At 53.5% G+C, this 25,672-nt stretch overlaps 5 protein-coding genes across 5 annotated transcripts; 4 read left to right on the top strand and 1 right to left on the bottom strand.

Annotated features, from left to right (window-relative positions):
* Positions 1-2,158: 2,158 nt before the first annotated feature.
* On the top strand, positions 2,159-4,012 carry N0V96_002747 (uncharacterized protein; the record flags this gene model as incomplete). The annotated part of the gene is made up of 3 exons (XM_053187204.1): positions 2,159-2,289; positions 2,355-2,869; positions 2,922-4,012. The coding sequence occupies 3 exons, from the start codon at positions 2,159-2,161 to the stop codon at positions 4,010-4,012; spliced, it is 1,737 nt and encodes a 578-aa protein (XP_053054708.1).
* A 913-nt stretch (positions 4,013-4,925) lies between these two features.
* N0V96_002746 (uncharacterized protein) lies at positions 4,926-6,908 on the top strand (the record flags this gene model as incomplete). The annotated part of the gene is made up of 1 exon (XM_053187205.2): positions 4,926-6,908. The coding sequence occupies one exon, from the start codon at positions 4,926-4,928 to the stop codon at positions 6,906-6,908; it is 1,983 nt and encodes a 660-aa protein (XP_053054709.2).
* Positions 6,909-8,343: 1,435 nt separating this feature from the next.
* Positions 8,344-10,377, top strand: N0V96_002745 (uncharacterized protein; the record flags this gene model as incomplete). The annotated part of the gene is made up of 1 exon (XM_053187206.1): positions 8,344-10,377. The coding sequence occupies one exon, from the start codon at positions 8,344-8,346 to the stop codon at positions 10,375-10,377; it is 2,034 nt and encodes a 677-aa protein (XP_053054710.1).
* A 4,707-nt stretch (positions 10,378-15,084) lies between these two features.
* On the top strand, positions 15,085-16,821 carry N0V96_002744 (uncharacterized protein; the record flags this gene model as incomplete). The annotated part of the gene is made up of 4 exons (XM_053187207.2): positions 15,085-15,318; positions 15,391-15,654; positions 15,717-16,353; positions 16,409-16,821. 4 exons carry the CDS (start codon positions 15,085-15,087, stop codon positions 16,819-16,821), a joined length of 1,548 nt encoding a protein of 515 aa, XP_053054711.1.
* Positions 16,822-18,606: 1,785 nt separating this feature from the next.
* On the bottom strand, positions 18,607-20,394 carry N0V96_002743 (uncharacterized protein; the record flags this gene model as incomplete). The annotated part of the gene is made up of 2 exons (XM_053187208.2): positions 18,607-19,768; positions 19,826-20,394. The coding sequence occupies 2 exons, from the start codon at positions 20,392-20,394 to the stop codon at positions 18,607-18,609; spliced, it is 1,731 nt and encodes a 576-aa protein (XP_053054712.2).
* Positions 20,395-25,672: the final 5,278 nt, after the last annotated feature.

Genomic DNA, 25,672 nt, shown 5'->3' with positions numbered 1-25,672 from the left:
CTCATCTTCGTTTGTTTCGAGGTAATAGAGGGGCGATATGACAAAGCAATACAGCACTTACGGGGTGGCTGTCGGATCCTCGGTTCTATTCGAGAGGCAGCAGAGTGCCTTGAGATGAGCGGGGCTGAAGCCTTAACCCCTTCACAATTATGCCTGGCCGAGACTGCCAGCAAGTACTTTGATCAGCTCTCTGATATCGCCGTCATGTTCTCCTGCATTGGGATCGACACAGCCTATCTGCTCGAGGCCGAAATCACCCCTGATCTAGACTTCTTCCTACGGCCTCCAGCTGTACCAGAGGCGTCTGAACATGATCCTTTTAGAACCTTGGACGAAGCACGACTTGAGATTCACCTTGTTGAAAAGGCATTGGGCTCTATCATCGGCTTCAACTTTCGCCAGGCTCCACCACTTTCTTGGGCCTCTGTTCTGGATCTACCTGGCGACATGTCCCCCTTTGAAGATGAAATATTCGAGGCTTGGATGAAAGCGCGGCATCGACTGGATAAGTGGAGCTCCAGAGTGGATTTGAGCATCAAGATATGGCAGTCTGATCCATCATTTTCTCCAGAGGCCTTGAAAGAGGCGCAAATATTGACATTTATCCAGAATGATTGGAAGACAATCATCAAGCAATGCGAAACTTCCACCATTGAAACAATAGCCCCAGCTATCTGGAAGAGTATGCTCGACAGGGCTGAAGCCTTTTGCCCGTCGGTAGAAGTGGGCTCACAACAGCTGCCGCACTTTGCTGTAGCAGCAGATACGATTCCGCCGCTGGTGGTGGTCGCTACCTTTTCGCGAGACCCTGAAGTACAGTCGAGGACTATCTCGCTGCTCTACTCTATGAAGCGAAGAGAAGGTATGTGGGATAGTCGCGAAATTGCCAGCATTTTGGAGTCGATCAACGCAGTTCGGGAGAGCGATCTTTGGGACAAGGATTATGAGACCGCTTCGCTTCCATTTTTGGCAGAGAAGGTACTATCACGGCAGCTTTGTTGTAGAGACGAGCAGATGCCGTTGGCTACGTTGATAAATCAAGGGTTCGCGTGAGCATGGGCATGTTACTATCAGAAGAGCGTATTCGATGTTTGCACATACAATGCCATTGGGACATTTTATCCATGTTCGATGGACCGGGGCTTTCTCCGGAAGTGTGTCCCGATTCCACGGCCGCGGATTCTGCTCAGTTCCCTGGAAGGTGGTGGAAGCCTGGATCTCTACGTGCATTCTTTGGTTCGCCTGCGTGATGCCCAACCAAGCAATGGATCGCAACTCATGTTACCGTGTCCATGGTTGCAAACAACAGTTGAGCGATAGAGTATCTGAACGTTGCGAACAGAAAAGCTACTAAAGACTTAGCGCAAACCATGTTAAAGAGCCCCGAAGATCGGAGTGAGTTGAGGTAACGGACGATCATGATATGAGCTTCTATCCCAACCCTTGCTTATCTCTGCATCCCCACAATGACCACCGCCGTCGGGATACTACCTTTACTATCGCTCCTGATTGACAAACGTTGGAGCAGCTTTCACCTGCATTTCAGCGGTTCAATTGACTGATCAAAGCAGATGAAGAGACAGGGGAGCCATGGGGAAGAAAGCAGCCACAAGATTGTCAGAGTAAAGAAACACAACGTACCAAGTCGCTGAAGCCGTCGGGCTTTCCTTGCCCGCTCGAGGTGGCGTCTAGAGCTAGTCAGCATTGCACGGAAGCCCGGCCGGTTCGCCGGTGATGCCGTACCGTTTCTTCCGTCCTTTCGGCACTCTTCATTCCCTAGTGCCGAAGTCTTCCCCCGCCCACGAACCGGCTAAACTTCCAAAGTTGGAGATTTGGAGAGATGTAACGTCGCTATTCACAAACACCCAAGTCGGAGAGCCCCCTCACCCTGCGCGTTCCCCTCATTGCCGTCGATGATAGCTTCCTGATCAGGGTCATGACGACGCTAATCACTTCAGCGGCGATGGCACGTCAGGCCATTGATAGCCCATCGGGTTGTGATCCACCTGATTGCATCTCCAAAGCAACAATCCAGCTGCGTAGCTTGACCGGGGTCAACAGCTGGCTTCCCCGCTCATATAAGTCCAATGGCTTCTAATCAAGAGCCAGACCAGCATGATGCTATTCGCAACACCTGTGTGAGAGCATCCACGACAGGATGATGTTTGGCAAGCTCATTCCGGCCATTGCCGCCTTGATCGCGGCGCTCCCGTCGGTTAATGGCCAGGCCGTCCGCTTTAACAACCCGGAAGGAGTTGACATTTGGTGCGGAAAGGCGTATCGCGCAACGTTGGTCACCTCCACCCGATTGCATCAACTTCAGCCGGTCAAGCGCTCACCATTTTCAATCACAGGAACTCGTCTTTTGACCCAGGTGGATGGTTCCCCGAGCCAGCCATCTCCAGCGTCCCCCTTCTGCGACTCAAGGTGCGACCGCGACTGAGCATCTATCTTGAGACCGACGCGACAGCAAACCTGCTCATCGACGCCGCCGTCTCGAACCAGGTCGGCTCTCCGCTGCCTGTTGGCTATGGATCAAACTACACCAATTCGACATCCAAGCCGTTGACAGTTGAGATTTTGTTGGGTGAAGACGTCCTCGCGACCGAAGAAGTTGTCCTCGGATCTCGCGATAACGAGGTTGCTCTCCCGCTAGACTCGCTGACTCCGCGCATGGAAGCATACAACATCACCATCCGTACAAAGTTGGACTCTTCGCATGTGTACGAAGGCTGGACCGAGTTTCCGTATCTGCCGTACCCAGAAGACTACGGCAGCGTGTCGCGCATCGATAACTTGTACGGCGGACTTCTTGCGCAACGAGGCAAGGATGCCGCTTGGGATCTCATCTTCGCATATACCTACTACAGTAAGCACTTCCCCTCGCAACCAAATCCGTGGCTCTGACTGACTTGAACCAGCACAATGGACCTTGTACTGGAACGACAGCGTCGACACCCTCAACGAGTTCGCCGCCATGGGCTACAACGTAATCCACATTGTACCCACAGGCAGCCTCGGCGAGATTCCCTTCCCCTGGGACGAATTCGAGCCCTATCTCCAGCGCGCCGACGAGCTGGGCCTCTACCTGCGCTACGACGTCCTCTGGACCTGGCCGAACCTCACAAACATGGTCGACCAAGTCACTCGCCTGCGCACCCACCCGTCCATCCTGCTGTGGTACCAGAGCGACGAGGCTGACGGCAAGGCGAACCCGGCCAACTCCACGGTAATGGCGTACGAGCAGATCAAGGCGATTGACCCGTACCACCCGGTCTCCCTCGCGCTCAACTGCTGGGATTTCCACTACGCCGAGTACGGCGCCGGCGCGGATATCATCATGAGCGATGTGTACCCCGTCGCCATCAACGCGACGTTTTCGATAGTGTACGACACTGAGTGTAACGCCACGTATGGGTGCTGCGGCTGCGACGACTGCGAGGGCAACTTTGAGGATATCTCTGTGCGACTGGACGAGTTTTATCGTAGAGATGAGATCCTGGGATGGCAGAAGACGCAGTGGTTCGCCCCGCAGGCCTTTGGCAACGAGACATTTTGGGCACGGTACCCGACCGCCGAGGAGGAGGTCGTCATGACGGTGTTATCGGTCAACCACGGCGCAAAGGGCATCGTGATGTGGAATTACCCCGCCACGCCTGAGCTAGAGGGTCTGACGAGCAAGTTGGCCGGCGTCTTTACGAACGAGGCTGCGGTCGGCTTCTTGCTTGGCACGGAGAGGACGCAGGATCTTGCCGTTGAAGGCGCGAAGAGGGTTGATGCGGCGTTGTGGATTGGTGAGGCGAAGAAGCAGGTGCTTGTTAGTGTGGTGAACCTGAGCTATGATGAGATTTCAGGCGAGATCAGAGTTTTGTTGCCCGATGGAGTGGAGATTGGCGAGGTTGTTGAGGTGCTCTGGGGTGATGTTGCTTGGGAAATGGGCGAAGGTGGCTTGGTTGCCACGGAAGGGTTGCTTGGTCTGCAGACTTCGGTGTTGATTGCCGAATTGCTCTGAAAGAAGTAATCGGCACTTTACGTACATACTTAAATTATCTTTCTTAAGGACAGTGTCTCATGGACATGCATGTTCCCGTTTTCTGCTGCAATGTGACGATGTTTGCAACGCAATCGAGCCTTTCTGGACCAGGTTTAGAGATTAGTCGACCAAGATATAGGACTCATTCGTATTAGACGAAGTTGTCATGTCCACTGGGTATGAATGGCAAGCTGCCCTCAACTTGGTTTACTCATCGCGGTGGGCTTGACTGGTCCCCGATTCCTATAGGTATACTATGCCCTGACGCCACGAGTGTAGCCTTGCGCTGCGGCAATGAGCTATCATGAGAGGATACTACCAGGCGGTTGCATCATACTTCGTCACATTCGCGTCGAGTGCTGGAGTATCCCTATGACGTGGCATACTGTTACTCAGACGTTCCCATCATTTTGCTATGGCCGTCCATCGAGATTATCCATACATGTGCGTAGCCAAGGACACTCACGCGTAAAGCCCGCCTTCCCCGCCGTATTCGCCGTATTCGAGACTTCCGTTCCGCGTATAGCAGAGACCCGCTCCAGCCCGACTTTTCGGAAGACATACGAATATTCAAGCTTTGAGATCGGCACCTAACATCTCGGGAGGCGGCGCAGTTTGCCTTGGTATTACGTCCTCGTCAAGCTTATATTACCGGCCTTTGTGCATCTGGGGCCTTGCTAGGCGAGACATTCCCGTGCTTCCCGCGGGATGAGCCTTTCGCCGGGACATTACTCCGTAGAAGTCATCAGGTTACAGGATGATTTCTCGGCAACATAAGAAATCCGGGACTTCGTAGATGCTCATAAAAGACCGTTTTCGTCTCTCATTCCTCCTTGGTCTAGTTCGGCTCTTGGTGCCATCTCACACAAGCGTCGCCGAGTAGTTTCTCAAGATGCGCCTCACTTTCGCCTTCACTAGCATTCTTTGCGTCGCGAGCGTTGCGCACGCCGCGCCGGTGGATGAACACGAAGACCAGGCCCGTTTCGGCAGACATACCGAAAACAATGGCTTCAGTATCCGAAACTCCAAGATCGCGGATCGAGAGGCTGACGTCCCGCCTCCTCCCGCGCCGGAACCAATCACCATCACAGAGCTCCCGCTTCCCCCTGTCACCGCGGACGAGGATGTCGGAGGATGTACTATAGAGATCAACCCCCGCGGCACCGGGTGTATTGGAAGATCTCCCACGCTCCAGAACGGAGATTTTCTGCCGGACGATCTCCACGTTGTCGCAACGGTGAACTTTACCGGCGCCCCCGCCTCGCCCAACCCGGCGAGCATATACGCTGGGCCTCAACTGATCATTGTCAAAATCGACAACAGCACGTTTCCGAATGGCGATGCGTGGAAGTGTATCACTTGCGGCGTACCTGCGGAGAACCAGGCTGGTCGTGTTGCGGCGCTTGACTATCCCCAAATCTTCAAGGACGGCAAACGTCTCCTTGCTGGACCGCAAATCATCGAGTGTTCGGCAGAGCTTGTCAGTGAAGCTTGCACTCCTGATCAAGTTCACGTCTACCCAATCCGATGGAACACGGCCGTGAACGGGTCAGGAATCGGCAGGGCCATTCGCGAATTGCGTATTCATCCTGGCAACGAGCACCTTGGCTTCAACTCCTTTACCGTCACGTCTGGTAAGGTCAGCCAGTTCGCATATATCGGGAGACTGGCTTTCAACAAAGCACCGACAAATGGCGAGCCGCTTGTCCCCCGTTATGACTTGGCCAACGTCAATTTATTGTTCAGCTTGAACGATGAACAGCCGGTCGAGATTGACCCGGAAGACAGCTCTATGCTCCGGATCAACTATGATGCCATCACTGTCGGGGAGCTTCGCGGGTTCAGCGGTACCGGAAAAGAAGTCACATACATTGGATATCCTGCCGAGTCGTCCAATATTGATGTCTTCGCTGCAGACCTTACCACTGGAAAGGTCCGGCGCTTGACTGCCCACCCAGAGTACACCGATCCTGTCGACGTGTCTCCAGATGACCAATGGACCGTGGCCATGGACACCCGCGGCAGTGGACGCCAGATGTTTATGGCAGGTCTACGCGGCATCCCTCCATTGACGGACTTGGTCTCGGCGAGCGCGGCCTCGTCGACAAGAAATAACCAGGGGCGTCGATTCTTCCAGCCATGGCTCATCGACGGTCATGGTGACCGAGGTTCGTACTTTGGGCAGCAACTCAATGCTGAGGGAAGTGGTATTCCCGGAAGTGGCGCAATCAATGATCCCGAGTGGAACGGCCGAGCCGACCCGAAATGGTCCAACGATGGCACCCGTATTGTGTACTATCAGGCCCTGACCGTGTTCCCCGAGTGTGGAGGGGAGAATCCTTTGCCATGCTATCCGTCCACGGCACCCGGAGGTCGTACTGAGCGCATGATGCTGGCTCATTTGACGAGCCGGCAGCCTCTCACACCGCCCTCCATCGAGCCTCTGAGTGATGTCATTCCCTGGGCAGTCTCATATGTGCCTGGAGCCCGCGCTCCGGAGAGACCTTTCCCGACAAACGGAAACTTTACCCTCAAGGGTAGGGTCAGCGGCTGGGCAAACGTAACCATCACCCCGAACAGTGGAGGTGGCCTCCCGGGAACAGTAGCCGTAGAGTATCACAACTACTCTCATGACGGCACCAACGTGCTAATAGGATCCGAGAAGGTCACTTCAGTGAATCCGAGTCCGACGGTGGAGGAGGTTGACTGGTATTCGGACCTTGTTCAGACGGGGCCGAATAATGGAACCAAGAAGACCAGCTCTGACGGCTTCCGGTTGACCATTGATATCCTGACGAACATCTTCCAAGCCAATGGTACGCTGACGACCACGATCGACGGAAAGAAGTGGCTCCAGCCGGCAAACAGGACTTGAGACTGGCAGCTGTGTCCGAGAATCCGAGGATCTTGGGAGGGGCTTGGCGCAGCAGACGAGAACAAAAGTTCCTCATTAGTTTCAAAGTTCAACAAGAAACGAATTACCTCATCTGCAAGTGTCACAGTGACAGAAAGATCCTCCAAACTTTGGCGATGCACATGCGAGGCTTATGTGTGGTGAGCCCGGTCCTCGAAGCCAAGCACGGCCGACGCATTCGGTCTCCTACGTCAAGCGTACAGTAATTACAACAGATTTTCATCGAAAGATGCCATCGGGGCTCGGTTGGGCTTTGAGTCCGAACACCAAAGCTTTGCCCCTCATCAGCTTCGACAGCTGCCATGCCAGAATCCCACGTTGAGATGAAACATCTTCAGACCGAAGATGCCTTGAGCTGGGCGGGTGCATGCTACAGGTAGCGTTTGGAGATGAGTATCCAGCCACCTAGCAGCAGGGTAGATTCGATTTTACTAGCTCGTGTATCGATCCAGTTGTTTGACAGATGCTGCTGATGGATTCCAGATATCGCACCTAGTTTCGGATTGGAGTTCTGGTGTAAGTTGCGCGCAGGGAAGTTTACTTCTTCAAGGTGAGCACGGTGAGGTAAGGTACCTAGGTGCTGACAGCCCGAGAGGTAGGTCCCTTGGTATGCTTATCGATACAGCCAAGAAGCTTATCTTATCTGTCACGTTACCGTTCGAGTCATCACGTGAGTCAAGCTCCCTCGGTGCCCCTCGATGTGTCGAGGGAAGGAAAGATCGAACTTGTTCAGGAACAAATAATGGAAGGAAAGCGGCGGCCAAGCAGTCGCGCACCTCGCGCAGGAACGGTAGCAATACGAACATTGTCGACGACAACCACACACGAGAAACACGAGATTACTTGCATCGGAATAAACAATTTTGCTACCATGAGCTCAATATCAATTGGACGATAATTCCCCACCTTCATCATCGCTCGAGTCCAGTCTACCTTGTAATTCAAGGGAAACTGGTCAACCACCCTGTGTGCTTTCCGTCTTGACAGCGCCGCCATTCATTCTTTCATTTCGCAGTAAAGCCGTCTTGTTTCGCGCGGGAGACAATGGCAAAGAAGAAGGGCAAGCAGACTACGGTTGAAGATGTTGGCGACGGCGTGTCGAGTGAGAGCGCATCACAATCCTCTTCCAATGGCTCATCCAAAAACTCAGTCTCCAGGCGATCGGCTAACGCAGCGCCCGATACTGCTCCTGCGCTCATAATATGTCGCAATAAGTCTGTTCCCCCTCTTGCCACCTTACTTGGTCTTGCACTTGCTACAGAGAACATGGGCGACCAGCGCAGTGTGCGCCGTGCTAGCATGAATGACGATACTTTGCCCTGGATCGCAGCTCGCTGACATATTGCGCGGCAGGCATTGGCGCTTCATCTCTTCATTTCATGGCCCATGGCTCCAGATGCCCATTGAGATCCTCGAAACCATTGCGAACATCAACTACAATACCCCGGTACCCCGTCCGATCGACCCCGCCGTCTTCTTCGACCTTCTCAAGATTCGCCGATTGGTTGATGAAGCAACTAACTTGGCTGTCCGCGCTGCTAGCGACATCGCAACACCAACCTTGACGAACGTACATGGCGGGCTTAATGGACACATGTCATCGTTAGGCTTTGGCGTGGGGAATGGTCACGGTACAAAACTGAGCAAAGAGCGGAAATTTCGCATGAGAGAGCAGGCGAGCCAGAAGCTCGCCCGCGCATATCGTCTGGATGAAATCGCTTGCAGCGTCGCTACCATGCAAGGTGCTTCGACTCTCGAAGAAATTGGTTCCCTAGTGTTGCAACGCAGCAGAGACGATCCCGATGCGAAATACGTTCACTTTTTCCACGAGAAGATACCCTCGCGACAGCTGGCCGAGTGTACTAGTCTAGCGCCTTTGGACAACATCATATCGGCGCATCCGACCGAAGCCGAGGCTCTGCGAACCAGAGCGACTGTCCGAATTTTCAAGGATGACTACCTGGGGGCGGCTTCAGACTTGAGTCTTGCGCTGCAAGTGCAGCGCTATCATCAGCCACCACATGGAGCACCACTTTCCCGGGAAGTCGAGTTGACGACGGGGTCCAAAAGAAGTCCCGATGTCATCCTCACCGAGGACCAGCAACCCAGTAGCTTGGAAACACAGCTGCTATTTCAAAGAGCTGGAGCGTACTTGACTATTGCTTGCCAACATGTAGCCGCTGGTCTGCCTGATACTCCTGCGAACGGAGAAACTAGTCTGACGAGTGGAGCGAACAGAGATACCAATTCAGACAAAGTTAATGGGCAGAATCCCGGAACTGCGGCGGCGGACAAGGAGGCAGCGCACATACGGCTGGAGAAACGGAAAGTGGTGAAGACGTACGCCAGAAAGGCACTGCGGGATTACATGGCCTATCTGTCAAACTTCCACTACACGCCGGATCAACCGCTGAAGGTCGCCCGGGATTTTACTGAAAAAGTAAATCTCGCCGCACAAGGCTATCGCCATCCTCGTGTTCCGGACTCGGGTAGCATCCCTCCCTACAAGGCGTTTGCCTTGTCTGAGCTATTTGCTGCTGTTCCACCTGCAGACATTCCGCCGTACCCTTCCCAGGACTTGGTCCGCTCATCAGGGCCTGTACAGCCGAACAATTATGAGACTATTACCTATCATCCCCTGCTGACCGAGGCCCTCCATTCTCTACTGCTATGTCATTGCTTGGTGCAGACTTCTACAAAGGAGCTTCTACGCCACGCACACATGGTCGCCCGCCTCGCTCGACTTGCTGACGGTTACCCGCTCTTCCAAGCTAGTAGGTCCCCAGCGAGGGCAGACTGGATTGAGGTGTTGCGCCGAGCAGAGAATTGGATCCAAATGAGTGCTTCCTGGGAACTTTTGTGTGCTCCGGCGCCGCTCCCCGTTCTTGATGGACCAGTTGGTGCACAGCAGGACAGTTCCCATTCGTCTCCTAAAGCCGCTGCCCTTGCAGCCGCTGCTATAACGAGGGATGCCAGCACGTTACCAGACATTGGCGAGACTGAGGAGCAGCGGAAGGAGAGAGTTCGACAGCAGGCTATCATGGACGCGCTCGATGACGATAGAGTTGTCGACGAAGTTACACTTCGTGCAGCCATCACTGCTCGTCAGAAGCGTTCAGAGGAGGATCACGAGTACCTTATGAGCTTGAAGAATAGCTCGAATGGGAGATTTGAGACTACTGAACCCTCTTCTGCGCTACGTCGTTGGAGTGTTGACGATGGAAGGGAGTATCCTATACTTACTGAGCGCGCAGCCGCCATTGCGAAATGGATTATCGAGGCGCCGCCAGTCAGCCTCGGAACCGCGAAACGCAAGAAGAAGACCGCCTCGAAGAAGGGCAAGGAGGCTGTCAATGAAGAGGCTGGTGTCAGTGGCTTGGCCAACCTAGCGATCAATGAGACCAGTCGGACGATTGATACTGCCGCTTAGGATCATGGTTTCTTGCATGATGGACGACTCGACTTGGATAAGCGAATTAGGATAGATTCATTGTATCCCGTATCAACAGTGAGTTGTCCTTGGCGACATTCAGCAGCAAACTGCGATCAGGTGTCATGATTTACTCAAATGTGTCAAATAATCCAACATTCGCATGCGTGCCCCTTAGCACCCTATGCACTTTCGATGCATCCATATATCCGTTTGAAACAGCAAGGACAGTGGCTATAGAACTCATTCACGGCGACTTGAGGCTAGTCGTGGAGGGCACAGTCAGGGGCTATGCGGGCAGACGGTGATCTCACATCTCTCTCCTTGTGCTGTTGTTATCGTTGCCATTGCCCGAAATATTTACTTTCTTTCTCGTAGCATGTTACTTGGCCAACATTAGCGATTTCGCTTTTTGACGATGTAAATCTCAAGGGCTGGGCAGGCTAAGATTGAAGTGAAGTTTTCGAGAGAACATGGTGATTCGTTGATACCTGCTTCAGGCATTTATGCGAACGTCTAATCGCGAAAACGTTTTCGAGGCCGAGGTATGTCTGGAGACTACTCCTCAGTAAATGGAGAAGATACGGCGTAGCAATCAAGACGGCGGTTCACTGTATACTAGACTTGCATAACTTACGTGCTTCAACTAGATGCTCCTCGATCACGGACTATGACTCGCAGATATACGTCAAGGCGTAATGATATTCAGCGAGTCGTCGAACTCAGGTGTCTCGAAAGGGGTATCAAAATTATCCAGTAGGCTTCGCCGACGGTTTATGCATGGGCAGGCTTTGAGGGTCACCGAGGTGTTCATATCGTCTCGAAAGTCGTCGGGTCCATCGTAAGTGGTAAATCGCTTTCGAAGGAAGAAACTCGTCGCTGTTTCGTTTTTCGCATGAGCTTTCGGAATAAAGGGGTCCTGTTGACGAACAGGTCTGCTTCGAGGGGGCTGTTCGTAGGAACTTCTAGCAACGTTGAGCTGCTCAAACTTAGTAGGACCATTCCTAAGACAGCAGGTAGAGAGATCAATCCAAGGAGAAAGGAAGCCATTGCCAGTTGCGCCGAGAAAACTCTCAACTGCTGAGAACAAGAGCGGCGCGAGTCCAGCTTCCTCAAACTGGTCACACGAACATCCGCAACGCCATAGTAGCTCAGCTTCTTCCCAAATGACTACACGAAGAAGAGAAGAAGCCCTGGTCGAGCCAACCACGCCCTCCCTCCCGTCATGCGACCAAAGTTGGTGTGCAACCGGTGCCGAAGTCCGAGAACGATGCTGGGGTCCGGCGTACCAGGTAGGTTTCCGGAGGCACGTAGGGTAGCCTTGGGTTTGGACCTTCGTCGGGTTCCGTCCTCTCGGTAAGCTAATGGAATCACATAAACACGACGATCGAGAGCCACCTCAGCTACTCCTGGACAAACACTTCCTGTTCTCGGCATCCTATCAAACTCCCCATCTCCGCATCCGTCTGGTACGAACGGCAACCATGCCACAGACATGTAGCATGCGTCAGCTTCACTAGTCTCTTTTGTTGAGGATGCGTAGGAATATAGGACAAGACTCGGACTCGTCGACGAAAAGAGGCTTCACTGACACAACCCTCTTGCCAAAGTGTCACCTCCTTCTCGACAAACTACCTATTCGTACATATCCTAGTCCAGCCTAGGCTAGACAACACCCCCAGCAGTCCTTCAGGTGGTACCCGCAGAAACCCTGGCGAGAACGGCCGCCCGCGGCGCGCCTTAGGTGTTTAGCGTGGGCGTGCGCGCATCCAACCGCCAACGAGATCCTTTCAAAAGGCTGTCGTGCGCTTTAGGATCCTTGTGTAGGAGGCGACGACGGCGGCGGCGGCGCGGCGGCGTCGCGCCCCTCTTCCCATCCCATCTGGGGCCGTCTGGGGAATGTTTATTTCTTCCATCAATCATGTTCGCGGGGGGAGCGGGTCCCCCGTCCCCTTGGGCCTCGTTTGACGGGTTGGAATAGATCATGGCTTACTCTTAGCTGAAATATTCCATAGTGTGGTTTGGGGACTCCGGATTTTCCAGTGGTTCGACTATCTTTTTTCCTTCCTTTTGACTCCGGATTGCGGCACGGTGATTTCTGGGGTCCGGGGGAGATGAAGCGGAGAGAGACCTGGAGTCACGATGGCAGTCGGTGCTAGTGCTAAGATGGGAATGGGTTGATTTCCTGAACAATTTCCTGGAGAGTTCGAATCTATGCCGATGGGATAGAGAGTTTTCCCAACGATCGAGAGAAGTCATGGGTGCTCACTGCTCGCAGCACAGGTGATCTTAGACTTGCATTACTCGCCGCGTTCCTTGGGTCCCAGGCCCTTGGGATTGAGCTAGCGGCAGGTTGCCGTTGGCGTATTTGGTTCCAAAAGCCTGAGTTCAAAAGAAGCTGTCATCAGCAGCCAGAAAAGCAGAATATGGCCGAGGGAGTTCAACTTTGGTATTTCTTGGCGGCGCCGGGTGGCTTGCAGTGCCAACGCGGGAATCGCGGAATGGCTAGGCTTGGCTCTCTGATGGCCTCTTGGATAATCATCGAAGGAGGGCGGTATTGAACAAGTGTGTGCTCCTATTCTTCTTGGCTCGCGCTGGCTGAAGCTTGTGTTGTCTTCTTTTGAGCTTCTTACCCTTCAGCTCTGCGTAGGTCTCTGGAGATGCCTTAAATGACACTAACTAATCTCAAGGATAGAGTTCTGGTCACTCATCTGGCGAGTCAAGGAAACCGTGAAACGGCGCGGGAGCAGCCCTCATGTCATTTACTCTGGAGATTAAGCGGAACGACTCCGGCGTCTCATGCGCGGAAGGCTGCAAGCCTGGGCCTATTTTCTTTTTGCCTCCTGCGCTGCTGCGCATCAAGGGAACGCTGCAGAAAGAAATGGGTCCTTCCTCTCAAGATAAACTTGACCCAGGGCCGGGATGTGGTGACAACAGACTTTAGCGTAACAGAACACATTGCCCTTCACATGCGAACCTCTCATAGGCAGAATTATAGGGAGGAAGCCCGAACGCGCTTGGCATGGGGGCAGTAGTTTGCGGCGCGGTCGCCCGCGCGCGCAGGACTCAAGAGCCGACCGGATTCAGTTCAGCATTGCATGCGCCGGTTGAGTTATTGCATCGGTGATATCTCGTCATGAACGGTAGTTCTCAATCCGAGATACAGACTACCGAGAAGGAGTGTTGAAAACAACTGACAGACACAGTCTGCAAGAGAGAGAGAGACACACACATAGCCAGCCCCACGGATAGGCGTGTCCAGATACGGGACTCGGCAATCCGACGACGAACGTTGACGGCCATGTGCAGCGCCAAGGGCCATCATCGACAACGAAGCCCACTTACTTACGCAGTAGACATTGAAGCGAGAAGCGCACGCGTCAAGGACGTGCGATAAGGCGGGCTTGGCTGTCAGTCAGTCGCATAAGTCACTGTCCTCCTTCTCGAACTCGAAGGTAGCTCCGCCTTGTCACTCTGCAAACTGCACAAACAAGTCTCACGGCCCACGGGGGAAACGAGGACGTGTGGACTCGTTCGAGTCGAATCGAGTCGAGTCGAAGGGAAAACAAGCGTTTGCCCAGACCAGCCACCACGCGGTGATCGAAATTATGTCCTGAGGGATGAGGGAGGGCGTATACGTACGTGAAGCCGAATCTCCAGGCGAAATTACCATTGGTGGAATTTTCAAAGTTGGGGGTTTCTCCGCAGGTTCAGACGCCCCCCCCTTCTCCATGGACTAGCCGGCTGGCTAGCTTTCCCCTTTGGCCCTTTCGCGGAGACAAGAGTCGAGCAAGGATTGTTGAAAAGGTTGGGGGTCTCTGGGGAAGAGAGGCGGACACGGCGGGCCACACGCGGCGCGGCGCCAAGAGATTCGTTCTGTCGCCGCATTCCTTGGGTTGTCTTGTCCTTGAACGACATAGTAGGCTTTGCAAGCGAACCGAAGAGAGAGTGGTTGAAGATATCGCATTCGACAGTGTCTGCGGCCCTTTACCTGGCGGTTATGACAGACTCAAGCAAGGGGGCTTAACCTACATGTATGTACCTACGGATAGTCATATGCAACAAGACAGAAACCCGGCTCTAAACTAGGTATCTCTCAGCATTCGGTGTGCAAAAAACCAAACCCATCCAACCATGCCATCCAAACTCCCCCATCTCATTCTCCACTCCCCCGGAACCAGCGCTAGGCCTGGGGCCCTCGACAATTATGGGGAAAGATGCCGGGTGCCAGCCCGAATCCCTCCTCCTTTCTCGGTTGGTTGCTCTTCTTTTTCGCCATCTGATTCTAAAGTAGCGGCAGCCAGCCGTCTTCGTTCGAGCCCAGCATCTTTTTGGCGGGTAGTCAGACCGGGGAATGAGGGGGACCGGGGGTGTGAGATGAGGGATTTGGGGGAAAGGATTGGGGGAAATCTAAACTCTTGCGGGGATCCCTATCTGAACGGCTTAGGTTACTTTTTGAGAGAAAGAGACCGGGTATAGCGTAGTATGGTGTGCCCTTTGAGATGAAGGTTTTAAAGACGACCTCCCATCTCCCCTTCTTCCTGAATCGAACGACTCTCTCTCTCTCTCTTCCCTCCTTGGCTCTTTACCTCTCTGCCGGAGTTGCTTCAATCAGTTTCTCTTCTCTAGGTCGATAACACCCTCCTCTTACCACACAGGCGTCGTTATCTTTCTCTAGCAAGTTCACCAACAAAAGAGTCCGCCAAGATGGGTCTTCCGTCCGGCAAAAGAGTGTACAACTGGTACATCTCCCTGATGGCGGCCATGTGCATGGTCCTCTACGGGTACGATGCCTCCGTTTTCAACTCTCTCCAGGGCTCAAAGAACTGGCTCGCCTGGGTCGACGTCGACCTCAAGAAGGATACCCAGCTCATCGGCCTCGTTAACACCGCCTACACCATCGGCGCCATCGTTGCCGGATTCTTCATCGGTGGTCCCACTGTAAGCACATACTCTCATGTCATCAGACGTAGTACCAGCCAGAGCCAGGACTGACACAACCTCTCAACACAGGCCGATTACCTCGGACGTCGATGGGGCATGGCCATCGGCTGCTTCGTCACCATTATCGCGACGCTCATGCAGACCTTCACCCCCCACCACAAGCTCGGCGTCTTCATCGCCGGCCGTGTCGTGATCGGTCTCGGCCAGGGTATGGCTCTCACCGCCGGCCCAGTCTACATCGGCGAGGTCGCCCCTTCTGAGATCCGTGGCCACATCATGGCCTGCTGGCAAATGTTCTACTCTGTCGGCTCCTTCATCGCCTACTGGATCAACGTATGGTCCCCTCCCTTCTTTTTTTCCCGCACATAAGAAACCATTCTAACACATTCTCACAGTACGCCTGCTCCAAGCGCCGCGAACAGCTCGGCGAGTGGGACTGGAAGATGGTCGTCATCTTCCAGATGCTCGTCCCCATCCTCATCATCATCGCCCTCCCCTTCCAACCCGAGTCTCCGCGCTGGCACATCCAGAAGAACGGCAACGTCGAGGCCGCCCGCGCCGCCCTCATGCGCATCCGCGACACCGAGGAGGAGGTCGAGCAGGAGCTCCTCCAGATCCGCGAGGCCATCGAGTACGAGAAGGAGGCCATCAGCAGCTCTTACACTGCCCTCTTCAAGGACCCTTCCATCCGCAAGCGCCTCTACCTCGCCTTTGCTCTCAACGTCGGACAGCAGCTTACCGGCCAGGGTACCCTCAACTCCTACTCGACGTCCATCTACAAGAAGGTCTGGCCGTCAACCGATACGATTAACCTCATCAACGCGCTCAACGCCACCATGGGTATCTTCTTCACCCTCAACGCCATGTGGACGGCCGATCGCTTCGGTCGTCGGTGGTTGTTCCTCGTCGGTGCGGCTGGTATGGCCCTGTGCATGCTCATCGTCCCAATCGTTGGCATGAAGACTCCTACTGCAGCGGACGGAACAAAGAGCGAGCCCGTCGGTATCTCTATTGTGTTTTTGCTGTTCCTCTGTAAGTTTTTCTCTTAACGTCTCTCCTTAAGTACTCTCAACTAACATCTCCCAAGTCATCTTCTTCTACAAGCCAACATGGGGCGCAACAACCTGGATGTGGACCGCCGAAATCTTCTCCGTCAACGTCCGCGCCCAAGCCGTCGGCATGTGCTCCCAGATGCAAAACGTCGCAAACACAATCTTCCAGCAATTCTTCCCCACCTTCCTCGCCAACGAGGGGCTCAACTGCCTCTTCTTCTTCATGGCCATGAACATCGTCCTCGGCATCTTTGTCTACTTCCTCATCCCCGAGACCAAGCAGATCCCGCTCGAGGAGATGGACCAGCTGTTCGGCGGCGCCAACCACACCGAGAAGGGCGCGCAAATGTTGGGGGTCGGACCCGAGGAGGGACACCACGGTCACTCTGCGCTTGATAATAAGGAGGGCGCTGAGATTCAGCAGTCTGAGAGGAAGGAGGCTGTTTGAGAGATGAAATATGGCAGTAATTGGAGTTGGACAGAGGAGTAATGAGTAATGCGGATTGATGTATTATTATCAGAGAACTGAGGATCGGCACGAAAGAGGCTCAGACCCAGTCGCATTATACCCCAGATTGCGGAATTGAAGTTGTCGTGATTGAAACACCTTTGGCTGGGTACCATGTGAAATGACTTCATCCAAGGCTTATCAATCTAGGTTGGAATGCGACTACAGCGCAAACAAACTACAGATCGCTCTCACTCTGTATCTTCATAGACCTCAAGGCATCATAAATATATATACCTAGCTTGAGATTGCTTTTCAAGCGCTCTCATCAACGGTACCGCTGTAATTCTTCCAACATTGGTCGTCATCAGCTCACCGTTGATCTTAAGTTGAAACGACATCGCTGTGCGAGCGGACTATAGCACCCTTCCCAATCTGTTTACGCTCTCTCCTCAACCCAAAGGTCCTATCAAATGTCAACTCACTTACTACTCCAAATATATTCACGTTCGTGTATATACAAATGCCTTCTGTAACGGCACAGTACTAGTTCTTCTAACATCTATCGTTCTCAGAACATCGTTGATCCGAAGTTGGAATGATACCGCTGCGCGCGGGCTACACCACCCTCCCCAATCCATGTTCGCACTCTCCAGAATACAAGATCCCACCAAACGTCAACCTAACTTCCCTACTCTAAACGTGCTTGCGTTCGTGTACTCTCGTCAATACGCTCGTATTTGTGCCTAAATACGAACGGTAGTATCAAGTCGTGGTAGTAAACGGCACCTTACTTAACTTTCTGACTCCTAATAGTACTTATATCCGTTAACGCTCAGCGGCACGGGCACTCTCGTATCTTAGGACGAATACGACTAGTAATATCAGTATATAGTAATTTTCGGCTCCTTCATCTTGGTTTAATCTTAGTCATAGTGAAGAAAGATATACTGGGCAAAGGATAATGAAAGTGGGTATTATATAGTACTGGGGATTAGGCTCACTGGTAAGACCTTCGATATATGCAGGCAACCCCAGGCGATCCGTACTCAACTCGGCAATTTCTAGACTTTCTCTTTATCAAGTGTCCTCAGGCGGCAAGATGGCACCGTCCATCGAGGTTATTTTCGACCAAAGACTTTTGTTCATTGTCAGTCTATTTGACGCCGTCGATGGACGTCTCTCCCATGACTCTTCCTCCATCCCGCATCCTTGTAGTCCATGCCAGACGGATCGTGGTTCCTCACGCCATCTTCAATTGCAACGATCCAAGGAACAGGAAAGAGGGCAGATTAATTAGTTATGCCCTGAGGTTCATGGCCCCAATGGCTTTCTTGGTCACCCCTCTGGCCTCTGTGCTGTACATCTACACATAAACCTAGCTCTATCAGCACTTTCATCACCGTCCTCTCCCTTTGATTGCCCTTCTGGACATAGACAATAGAAGAACGCAAAGCGGGGAGCCAAAACAGGGTCGAGACAAAGAAAAGACTAAAGGGAAAGCTCACGAATTATTGACAGTCAATTTCGCCGCAAAAGGCTATTCAGTGATGAGTATAGGTAAGGCAGCATGCCATCATCACGACTTTCATCGAGTACGGAAAGTTGCACGTCACAAGGGCATACAATTCAGGTAGGCTTGACACAGTACTGTGCTGTAGAGAAAACTCTTGTGATGGAGTACCATCTCTATAATCTAGGAATACAAATGTGCTGCTCCGGCCTAGGTATCCGTCTCGTTTCCAGTATTCAACGAGCATTGCGCAATGACTTCGTTGATGTGGCTCACATTGGTGGGCCTTGCCCAGGTGGACCAGGCATCATCTGCCCGCCTCCGTCGCCGACCCATCTATATTGCATCATTGGTTGCCCTTGAAGCTGCTGCTGCATCATGCCTTGCATCGACACCTGCTGTTGCCCCATGAGGGCCTGAGGATGGGGATGAGGCGGCGGGTAGGATGGATGTTGGGCATGCTGAGGGTGTTGAGGATGTTGACCAAGTGGCGGCGAGGGACCATGGGGTATGGGCGATGACTGTTGGTGCGGGTGGTAGAGTGGTTGTTGTTGATGATGTTGTTGCTGGTGCTGTTGCTGCGGTTGATGAGGCGATTGCTGATGCTGGTGTTGCTGCATCTGTTGCTGGTGTTGTTGGGGCAGCTGCCCTTGCTCTCTCATCTGCCGACGCACTTGAAGCCAGGAGAACAACTCTGATGACAATCCTTCAAATGTAGTTTTGAGCTGCAACGCAATATCCCATCGCTGAGAGTATCTTGCAAGTGTTTCCACAACCTGCTGCAAGCATCGCATGCTCCTGTCCAAACTATCCTCGCCACCGGCAGGTCGATGCGGTAGAGGTGGCGGGGGCGCGGTGCCTGGACGAGTGATGGGTGGAATGATTCTTTGCTCTGATATAAGCAGCTCACGCTTATCGTTGAAGACGGTGAAGAACTGTGTTGCCACGAAAAAGACCTTGAGAGCGTCGAGGGAGGAGTAGAACGCCGTGTTGACAGAGCCATGGACGACACTGTGAATTGTGTTCATGTATGCAATGGCATGTTCAAAAATTAGTTTGCGAGTGTAGTCGGTCAGGTGCGGCTGGCGGTCGCTAGGCGCAAGGCAGTGAATATAGCTGTATCTCAGCTCAAGCTCAAAGAACTCGCGGATGCCCGAGGGCAGGTTTTCAGGCAGAGACTCGTGCCACTCTCTCATTTCCAGGCACATCTGCCATATGAAGGAGGCAGCATCTGAAAGTGGCGCTGCGTCTCCTTGGAACAGTGTTTGATACCATTCGGATTGGAGTCGACGAAGCTGGAACAGGACCAAAGCCGAGTCTGCTGATTGGGGACCAGTAATTGGCCCAGATGTCAAGCCAGAGTTGCTGGGATACTCGACATTGATGGAATCATCTGTGAAGGAGAAGGATCTGGCGCGGACCATGCTGATCATCCTGTCCTTGGTATCAGCAAGCTGCATCTGGTATGCTATCTAGGCTCAACCAACTTACCGGTCAAGTGCATATACGCAGTAAAACATCTTCCTCCGAAGGTCGAGAGCAGCCTTATCAGGGACCTGGAGCTGCGGCGGATCTTGATGGAATCCCAAGTCAACCACAGCACGACTCGCAAATCCGATCAGATACCAGCTGTCGAAATGGCCAGGGTCGAGCATTGAGTATTGCGTGAAGAGGATGAGCGACTGAATTTGGCTTGGATATCCAGGCATCAGCGCCTTATCAGCAAAAGGCAAGGCGCGAGCGACGAAGTCTAGACCGCGGCGAGAGTAGTCGTCATTTTTATCTCTGCTTTGAGCCACATATCCGATAGCAAGAACCATGTATAGTAGCCAGAAGTCGGCATCCTTGAGCCTATCCTTGACTTTTTCGTCTTGCTGATAGACATCGTCCAAGACGGTGAGTAGATGAGTCTCCGAGAAGGACGGGAATAGTGAGTAGATGTTGGCCATGTAATACTGGACAGTGGCGAAGGCCTCTGCTCTGGTTGGGAAACTGTCCTCCGTCGGATCCGGTACCTCATCGTTAGTTGCGGCAGCCAGCACTAGGCGGGCGAACGTCATGCCGCTCACGGATGGTTCAAAATCGCGAGTTGTTGCGTTGACGGATCTGGCAAACGTCAGCACGCACTTTGGAGTGCGGGGCCAAAAGAACGGACGTACAGGAAGCCAAAGTCAGATACAAGTGCGTTGACATCCGAGTCCTCCCTTTTACGGGCAGCTTTCCGGTGGATCGCGGCTCGAATATTGGCCAGAGAGTCCTTACGGTCAGCAGGAGCCGCCGTCGCTTCATCGACATCGTGGAGGTTAACCGATGCCTTGCGCGATCTCGCAAACGCCAACCGCTTCTCCAGCTTTTCAACTCTAAGCTCCAGAGCCGCTACATAACTGAGTCTCCGTTAATACTAGGCGTCCGAGATCTCATGACGGGCTGACCAACCTTCTCTCCTTGCCTCTAGCGAACTGATCATTTGCCGAGGAACACTCATTTTCGCGGCCTGCCTTCTCACAGGCAGTACAGGCTGGAAGCTTGCCATCACACTAGAGAATTCAAGTATGCATCAGCAAGAGCCCGTCAGGCTGGGCAGCGGGGGAAGGATAGCTACCTTGACTTTTGCAGCTCGACCTGTGGGGCACGATTAGCCTCGCATGAACACAAGCAGTCAGCCGCAACCATGACAACTCACATCGCGAGCAGGCCGATACAGGCCGCGATACCCGCAGCAGGGGGTTATCTGAGAAACTTGATCGCGGCATTGGGTGCGCTTGAGGATGCGACGGGGAAACGAGGTGCCGTGCCTCGAGGCCGCGCTATCTTGAAGCTTCGAGATCGATGACGAATCGCAGGGGATTCACGACAGAGGATAGAGCCAGGCGTTTGGGTTGATAAAATCGAGGATACGGTTTGGGAGATTTGCAAGTATCTCTGAAAAGACGTGCGACCTGTTAGACGGGAGAGCTCAAATACGAATGAATCTGGGTTTAGTGGTGAGCGCTTTGTCGATAGTGAAGCGAAGCTCAGAATGAGATCACGTCAAGTTGACTGTAAAGCCGGATCGTCGTTGACGGGGGCGCTGGAGGGTGCCCGGGATTCGGATTACGCTGCAGGGACTGGTGCACGTAAGAGAACAGATCGTCCTAAGCGCGGTATCGCGTGTAGCAGTTGGCGCGTCGGCTGTCGGAAAGTTGAACGTCGAACCTGGAGCTAGATGCGAGGGTTCAAAAGAGTCGCAACGATGATGCGTACGATCGAAAGGCGGCTAGAGGTGTGCGGCTGTCGGAAGATCAAAACACGAGGGATGCTGATCTGTGGTTCAGAAGTGCAACAGAACCGAGAGCGCAGCGAAGCCACAAGTATCCGTTGAGAATCTGTACGGATATTCGCAGAGAGAACAAGGTCCGGGGCAAGTGTCCGAGACGAGACGGTGCGCGAGTCGTTCACGGCTTCCCCCTTGCTGCTGTACTACCGCAGTATCCGTGGACCATTGGGTGCCTGTCGATGCTGCGTGCTTGCGTCGTGCTTGCGCTGGAGGACGAGGCAAGGGCAGCAAGGCAAGGCAGGGCAGGCAAAAAGGCTACGCAAGGCCAGGGCAGACGAGGCAGGACAAGGCCAGGGCAAAGGAAAAGGTCGACCTGGGCTGGACTGGACGGTTTGGGTGGTTCGTATTGCGCGGGGATGGTTGGTTGTAGCTTGTAACTTTGGTGCTGCCACCAGGCGCATCCAACGGCGGCGTAATCTGTGGGAGCGAGACTCTGAGACTCCGAGTCTCTCTGCGCTGGAGATCGGCGGCACAGTCGTTGACACGGCCTTTCCCCTCTCTTGTGCGACCGACGCCGACTGAAGGGTCGACGTTTACCCCGCCTGGGCTCCTCCGTTTCCCTGAACCTGACGAAAGCTGTGGGAGGCGGGCACGGCGGGTCACGGAATGGACACTGAAAGTACAGAATACAAGCCACCCCTGAACCCTGACTGCCCTCTTTTTGCCTTGCCAGATAAAGCCCGTCCCATTCTCCTTCTCTTTCCCCTGGGCAGCCACTGGCAGCTGCTTGTCGATGGATATTGGGCTGAGAAAGCTTCCAGGGTTCTCTGCAGCTTTATTTCTTGGACGGGGGGGACAGGCCGTCGTCGGGGCCCCCGATCTCGACGAGGATTGACGACACAACGTGCCAACGATGCAATTTGGAACCGGCAGATGCAATATTCTGGAACAAAAATAGAAGGCGAACCGCGAATCCGACGATCCGCGAACGAGAGGAGAAGCTCAAGACAGCCAGGGGCCAAGGGGGTGACAGCCTGGGGGCCGGCAGACCGAGAGTGCGGCCGTCGTAGGTAGGTAGTGATAAGGTTCTGCTTGGACCCGTCTCACATCCAAGACCGTAGACGTCGTCGACTTATTCGCCAGCGCCAGCCGGCCTCGAAGGCTCGACCTTGACCTTGAACTTGAGCGTCTGTTCGTATGTTGGTGGAAGCCTGCTTCGGGTCTTCCAGGCCGAACATTCGTATGTATCCGATGTATTTCAAGCTGTGATAGGTGACTACAGACGGTTAAGGCGAAGCTAGAGGCGTTTTTCGAGGGCACGAGGATCTTGCTGGCCCCACGCTCCTTCCATCACCAGATAGATGAGCTGCCGAGCGCATTGCACGGCATTTCCAGAATCAATGTTTTCTTGAAGGCTCAGCTTACCGTTCTTCGGCCGCGCCGTACAACCCTTGTAGGTGTTTAATCGATCGAAGCGACGAGGCCAGCCGCACAGGAGAAACAAGATGAGAGCCAAGACGATGCTAACAGCGAGCACCATGCATTGCAGTCGTGAATTGCGTTTTTGGCTTGCCGCGGTCTGCCAAGCACACAAGATGCGCATCGCCGAATCGGGCATAGCGGACCAAGACACTGGCAATTCGGGACGAAAAGGACGGAGACGTGGATCTTGCGACGCGATAAGGTGATGATTATGAAAGCTCACGCAGAGCAGCTCTGTTCGGCTGCCGGTACATCGTAGGTACGCGCCCATCAGTTGAGGTGGGCTCGTGGAGAGAAGGCATCTCGAGTCTTGGAGATCGTCGCTTGAGGATAGGCAGAGGAAGGGCAGTGGTTGACTCAGAAGAAGCCGCCAACGCCCTCTAGTCTTTGCAATGGGCGTGTCCAGACCGAAATGCCACGCCAGACTGACAGGTCCTGTAGATTGACGGTCAAGACAGTTGTATTGCTGCAGGTCCGGACTGAGACAAAAACCACTTGAGCGGCGCCAATGGATATGCATGCGCCATCATGCATATCCATTGGCGCCGCTCAAGTGGGAGCGAGAGACTTAGAAAAGTGCCGTGCCGTGCTCGTCCGTGTCGTCCTGGTGCGGTGTCATGGTGCTCGTGGGTGCTTGGATTTCCCCCACTTGCTGGAGGGGTCCATGAAAAATGTCATCTCATGCAGGGCACGCCGTTGTTTCCGTCCCACAAGGCGATATTGTTTTGGACGACTGGTGTTGACTTTTTTTTCTTGAAAAATTTCTGTCATTTTTTCCTCTCTCTTTCTCTTCCCTGCGAACCTTGTCTGTCGGGTCGTCGATCTCATGAGTAATACTGCGAGGTAAGTAGCGCTTGAGGAAGGCCCCTGAAGTGTGCCTTTTGAAGAGGTAGCATTGTTGATTCAATAACACCAAGTGGCCAGGAGCAGGATCCGTCGACGGAGGTAGGTACGCGGTAGCGTTGGGATACCTGCTGCGTACGGTAGTCTAGGTACACCGAGTCAAGTTTACTCGGATCCTCAATGCTTGACAGAGAATTTAGAAATCGACAAGCCTGGATGCCAGGTCAGAAATGGAAGGGGCAGCGAGTGCTAGTGCAGCCGAATCAAGGGTTCAGTCCAGAAAAGGCTCCTCGAGCGTCGGGAATCCTTCGAAATGAGGATTAGGGCGGGGTAAAAGGGATAGAGCCGCGAATGCATGCAGCGGCGTTGGGCGGCGGCCGCGGACGAAGAGACGGTGTGACGAAGGATATTTCGTGCTCTGTATCCGCAGTCTGCCTGTATGCTGCCCTGTTATTCCGTACTCTGTAGGGTTCTGGAAGATCGGAGTACGGGTAGATGAAGATCATGGGAGGCTGGTGGTTGACGGCGGTTAGTCATGTATCCGTCATTCCATTTGGGACATTTTCTCCTGGTGGATGTGCGGGCACGTCTCTCATGGTTGCATGGATGTGTTCATCGTATTTTCTGTATCAGTACCGTAGGCATCAAATCAGTACATCGTCTTTCCCTGATAATGATAATGATGATGATGGTGATGATGTGAGTCCGTACCCGTGCCGCGTACCAAAGAATAGATGTTCATGGTCGCCGCCTTGTAACGTGGACTGGGCGGCCTGGGGGAAGCAAGGGACGGGATGGCGAGGTAGAAATGCTACCGGGTGGGTGTTCCGTCAGACCGGAGGTGGTGGCAGTCGAGTCCGATGAGGAAGTTGAGATGGGAATGTGAGAAAAGGGTGAGTCGGGCATGACATGTCATTGGCGGGCACTGTCACACACACAAAAGCCTGAGAATGGAGGGATCGGCTGCATGTCTCTCACTCGCTGTTGCACTTGGAGTCGTAACTTTTACGCTTTGCAAATGGCAGCTTCCCAGTCACTCAGTGCAGCTTTCCCACTGCAGCAGCAGTAGCTTTCCCTGTGCCCTCCTCCCGCGTCTCGACAGGAAAGCCCAGCCTCAATGGTGTTTGACTGTTTGGAGAGGTGGGTCTAGTAAGTGGAGACTACGGCGAATCAGATGATCAGAGTTTTGGGGGAGATGATCATGGAAGCAGAAAGGAAGGAAAGAGCGGGGCAAGGCCGACCTCTTTCGAAGGGCAGGGGCGGGGCACACCGGGGGGGTCAGGACGCAGGAGGTGCTGGGTGCCAGGTGGGATGAGGCAAGCACGGCAGGCACGCGGACTCAGAGACAGGAAGGAAGGACCGTCAAGAGTCAAGCATCCAACGATCCAGAGACTTGGATGGCTGTGCTTTGACTTTCTGGTAGCCGGAAGGAGCTAAGGCCATGGGCAGAGGAAGGAGCGAAAGGTCCTCGCTCGACCTCTCTCGAGTAAGGTGGTGCAGGAAGGCAGGCGCATTCCATATCAGTCAGCCACAACGACACTCCTCACCTCTCTCCTTAGATGAATTACGCACATGCATGATAACCATCTTCACCGAATACACGTATATATGGCTATTGTTCACACCAAGACACACTAAATGAGAAAAAAAAAAATCGTATGAGAAAAAACATCGTAAAACCCGTCCAGGTTCCCAGCACAAAAACAACACCAAGCCGGGAATTGTCAGTCAATAGCCGCTCCCATGCATGCCATTTC

This window comes from Colletotrichum fioriniae (assembly GCF_027942845.1).
Source record: "Colletotrichum fioriniae strain IMI 355084 chromosome Unknown scaffold_2, whole genome shotgun sequence".
Lineage (NCBI taxonomy): Eukaryota > Fungi > Ascomycota > Sordariomycetes > Glomerellales > Glomerellaceae > Colletotrichum > Colletotrichum fioriniae.
This window is presented reverse-complemented; position numbering and strand designations above follow the sequence as displayed.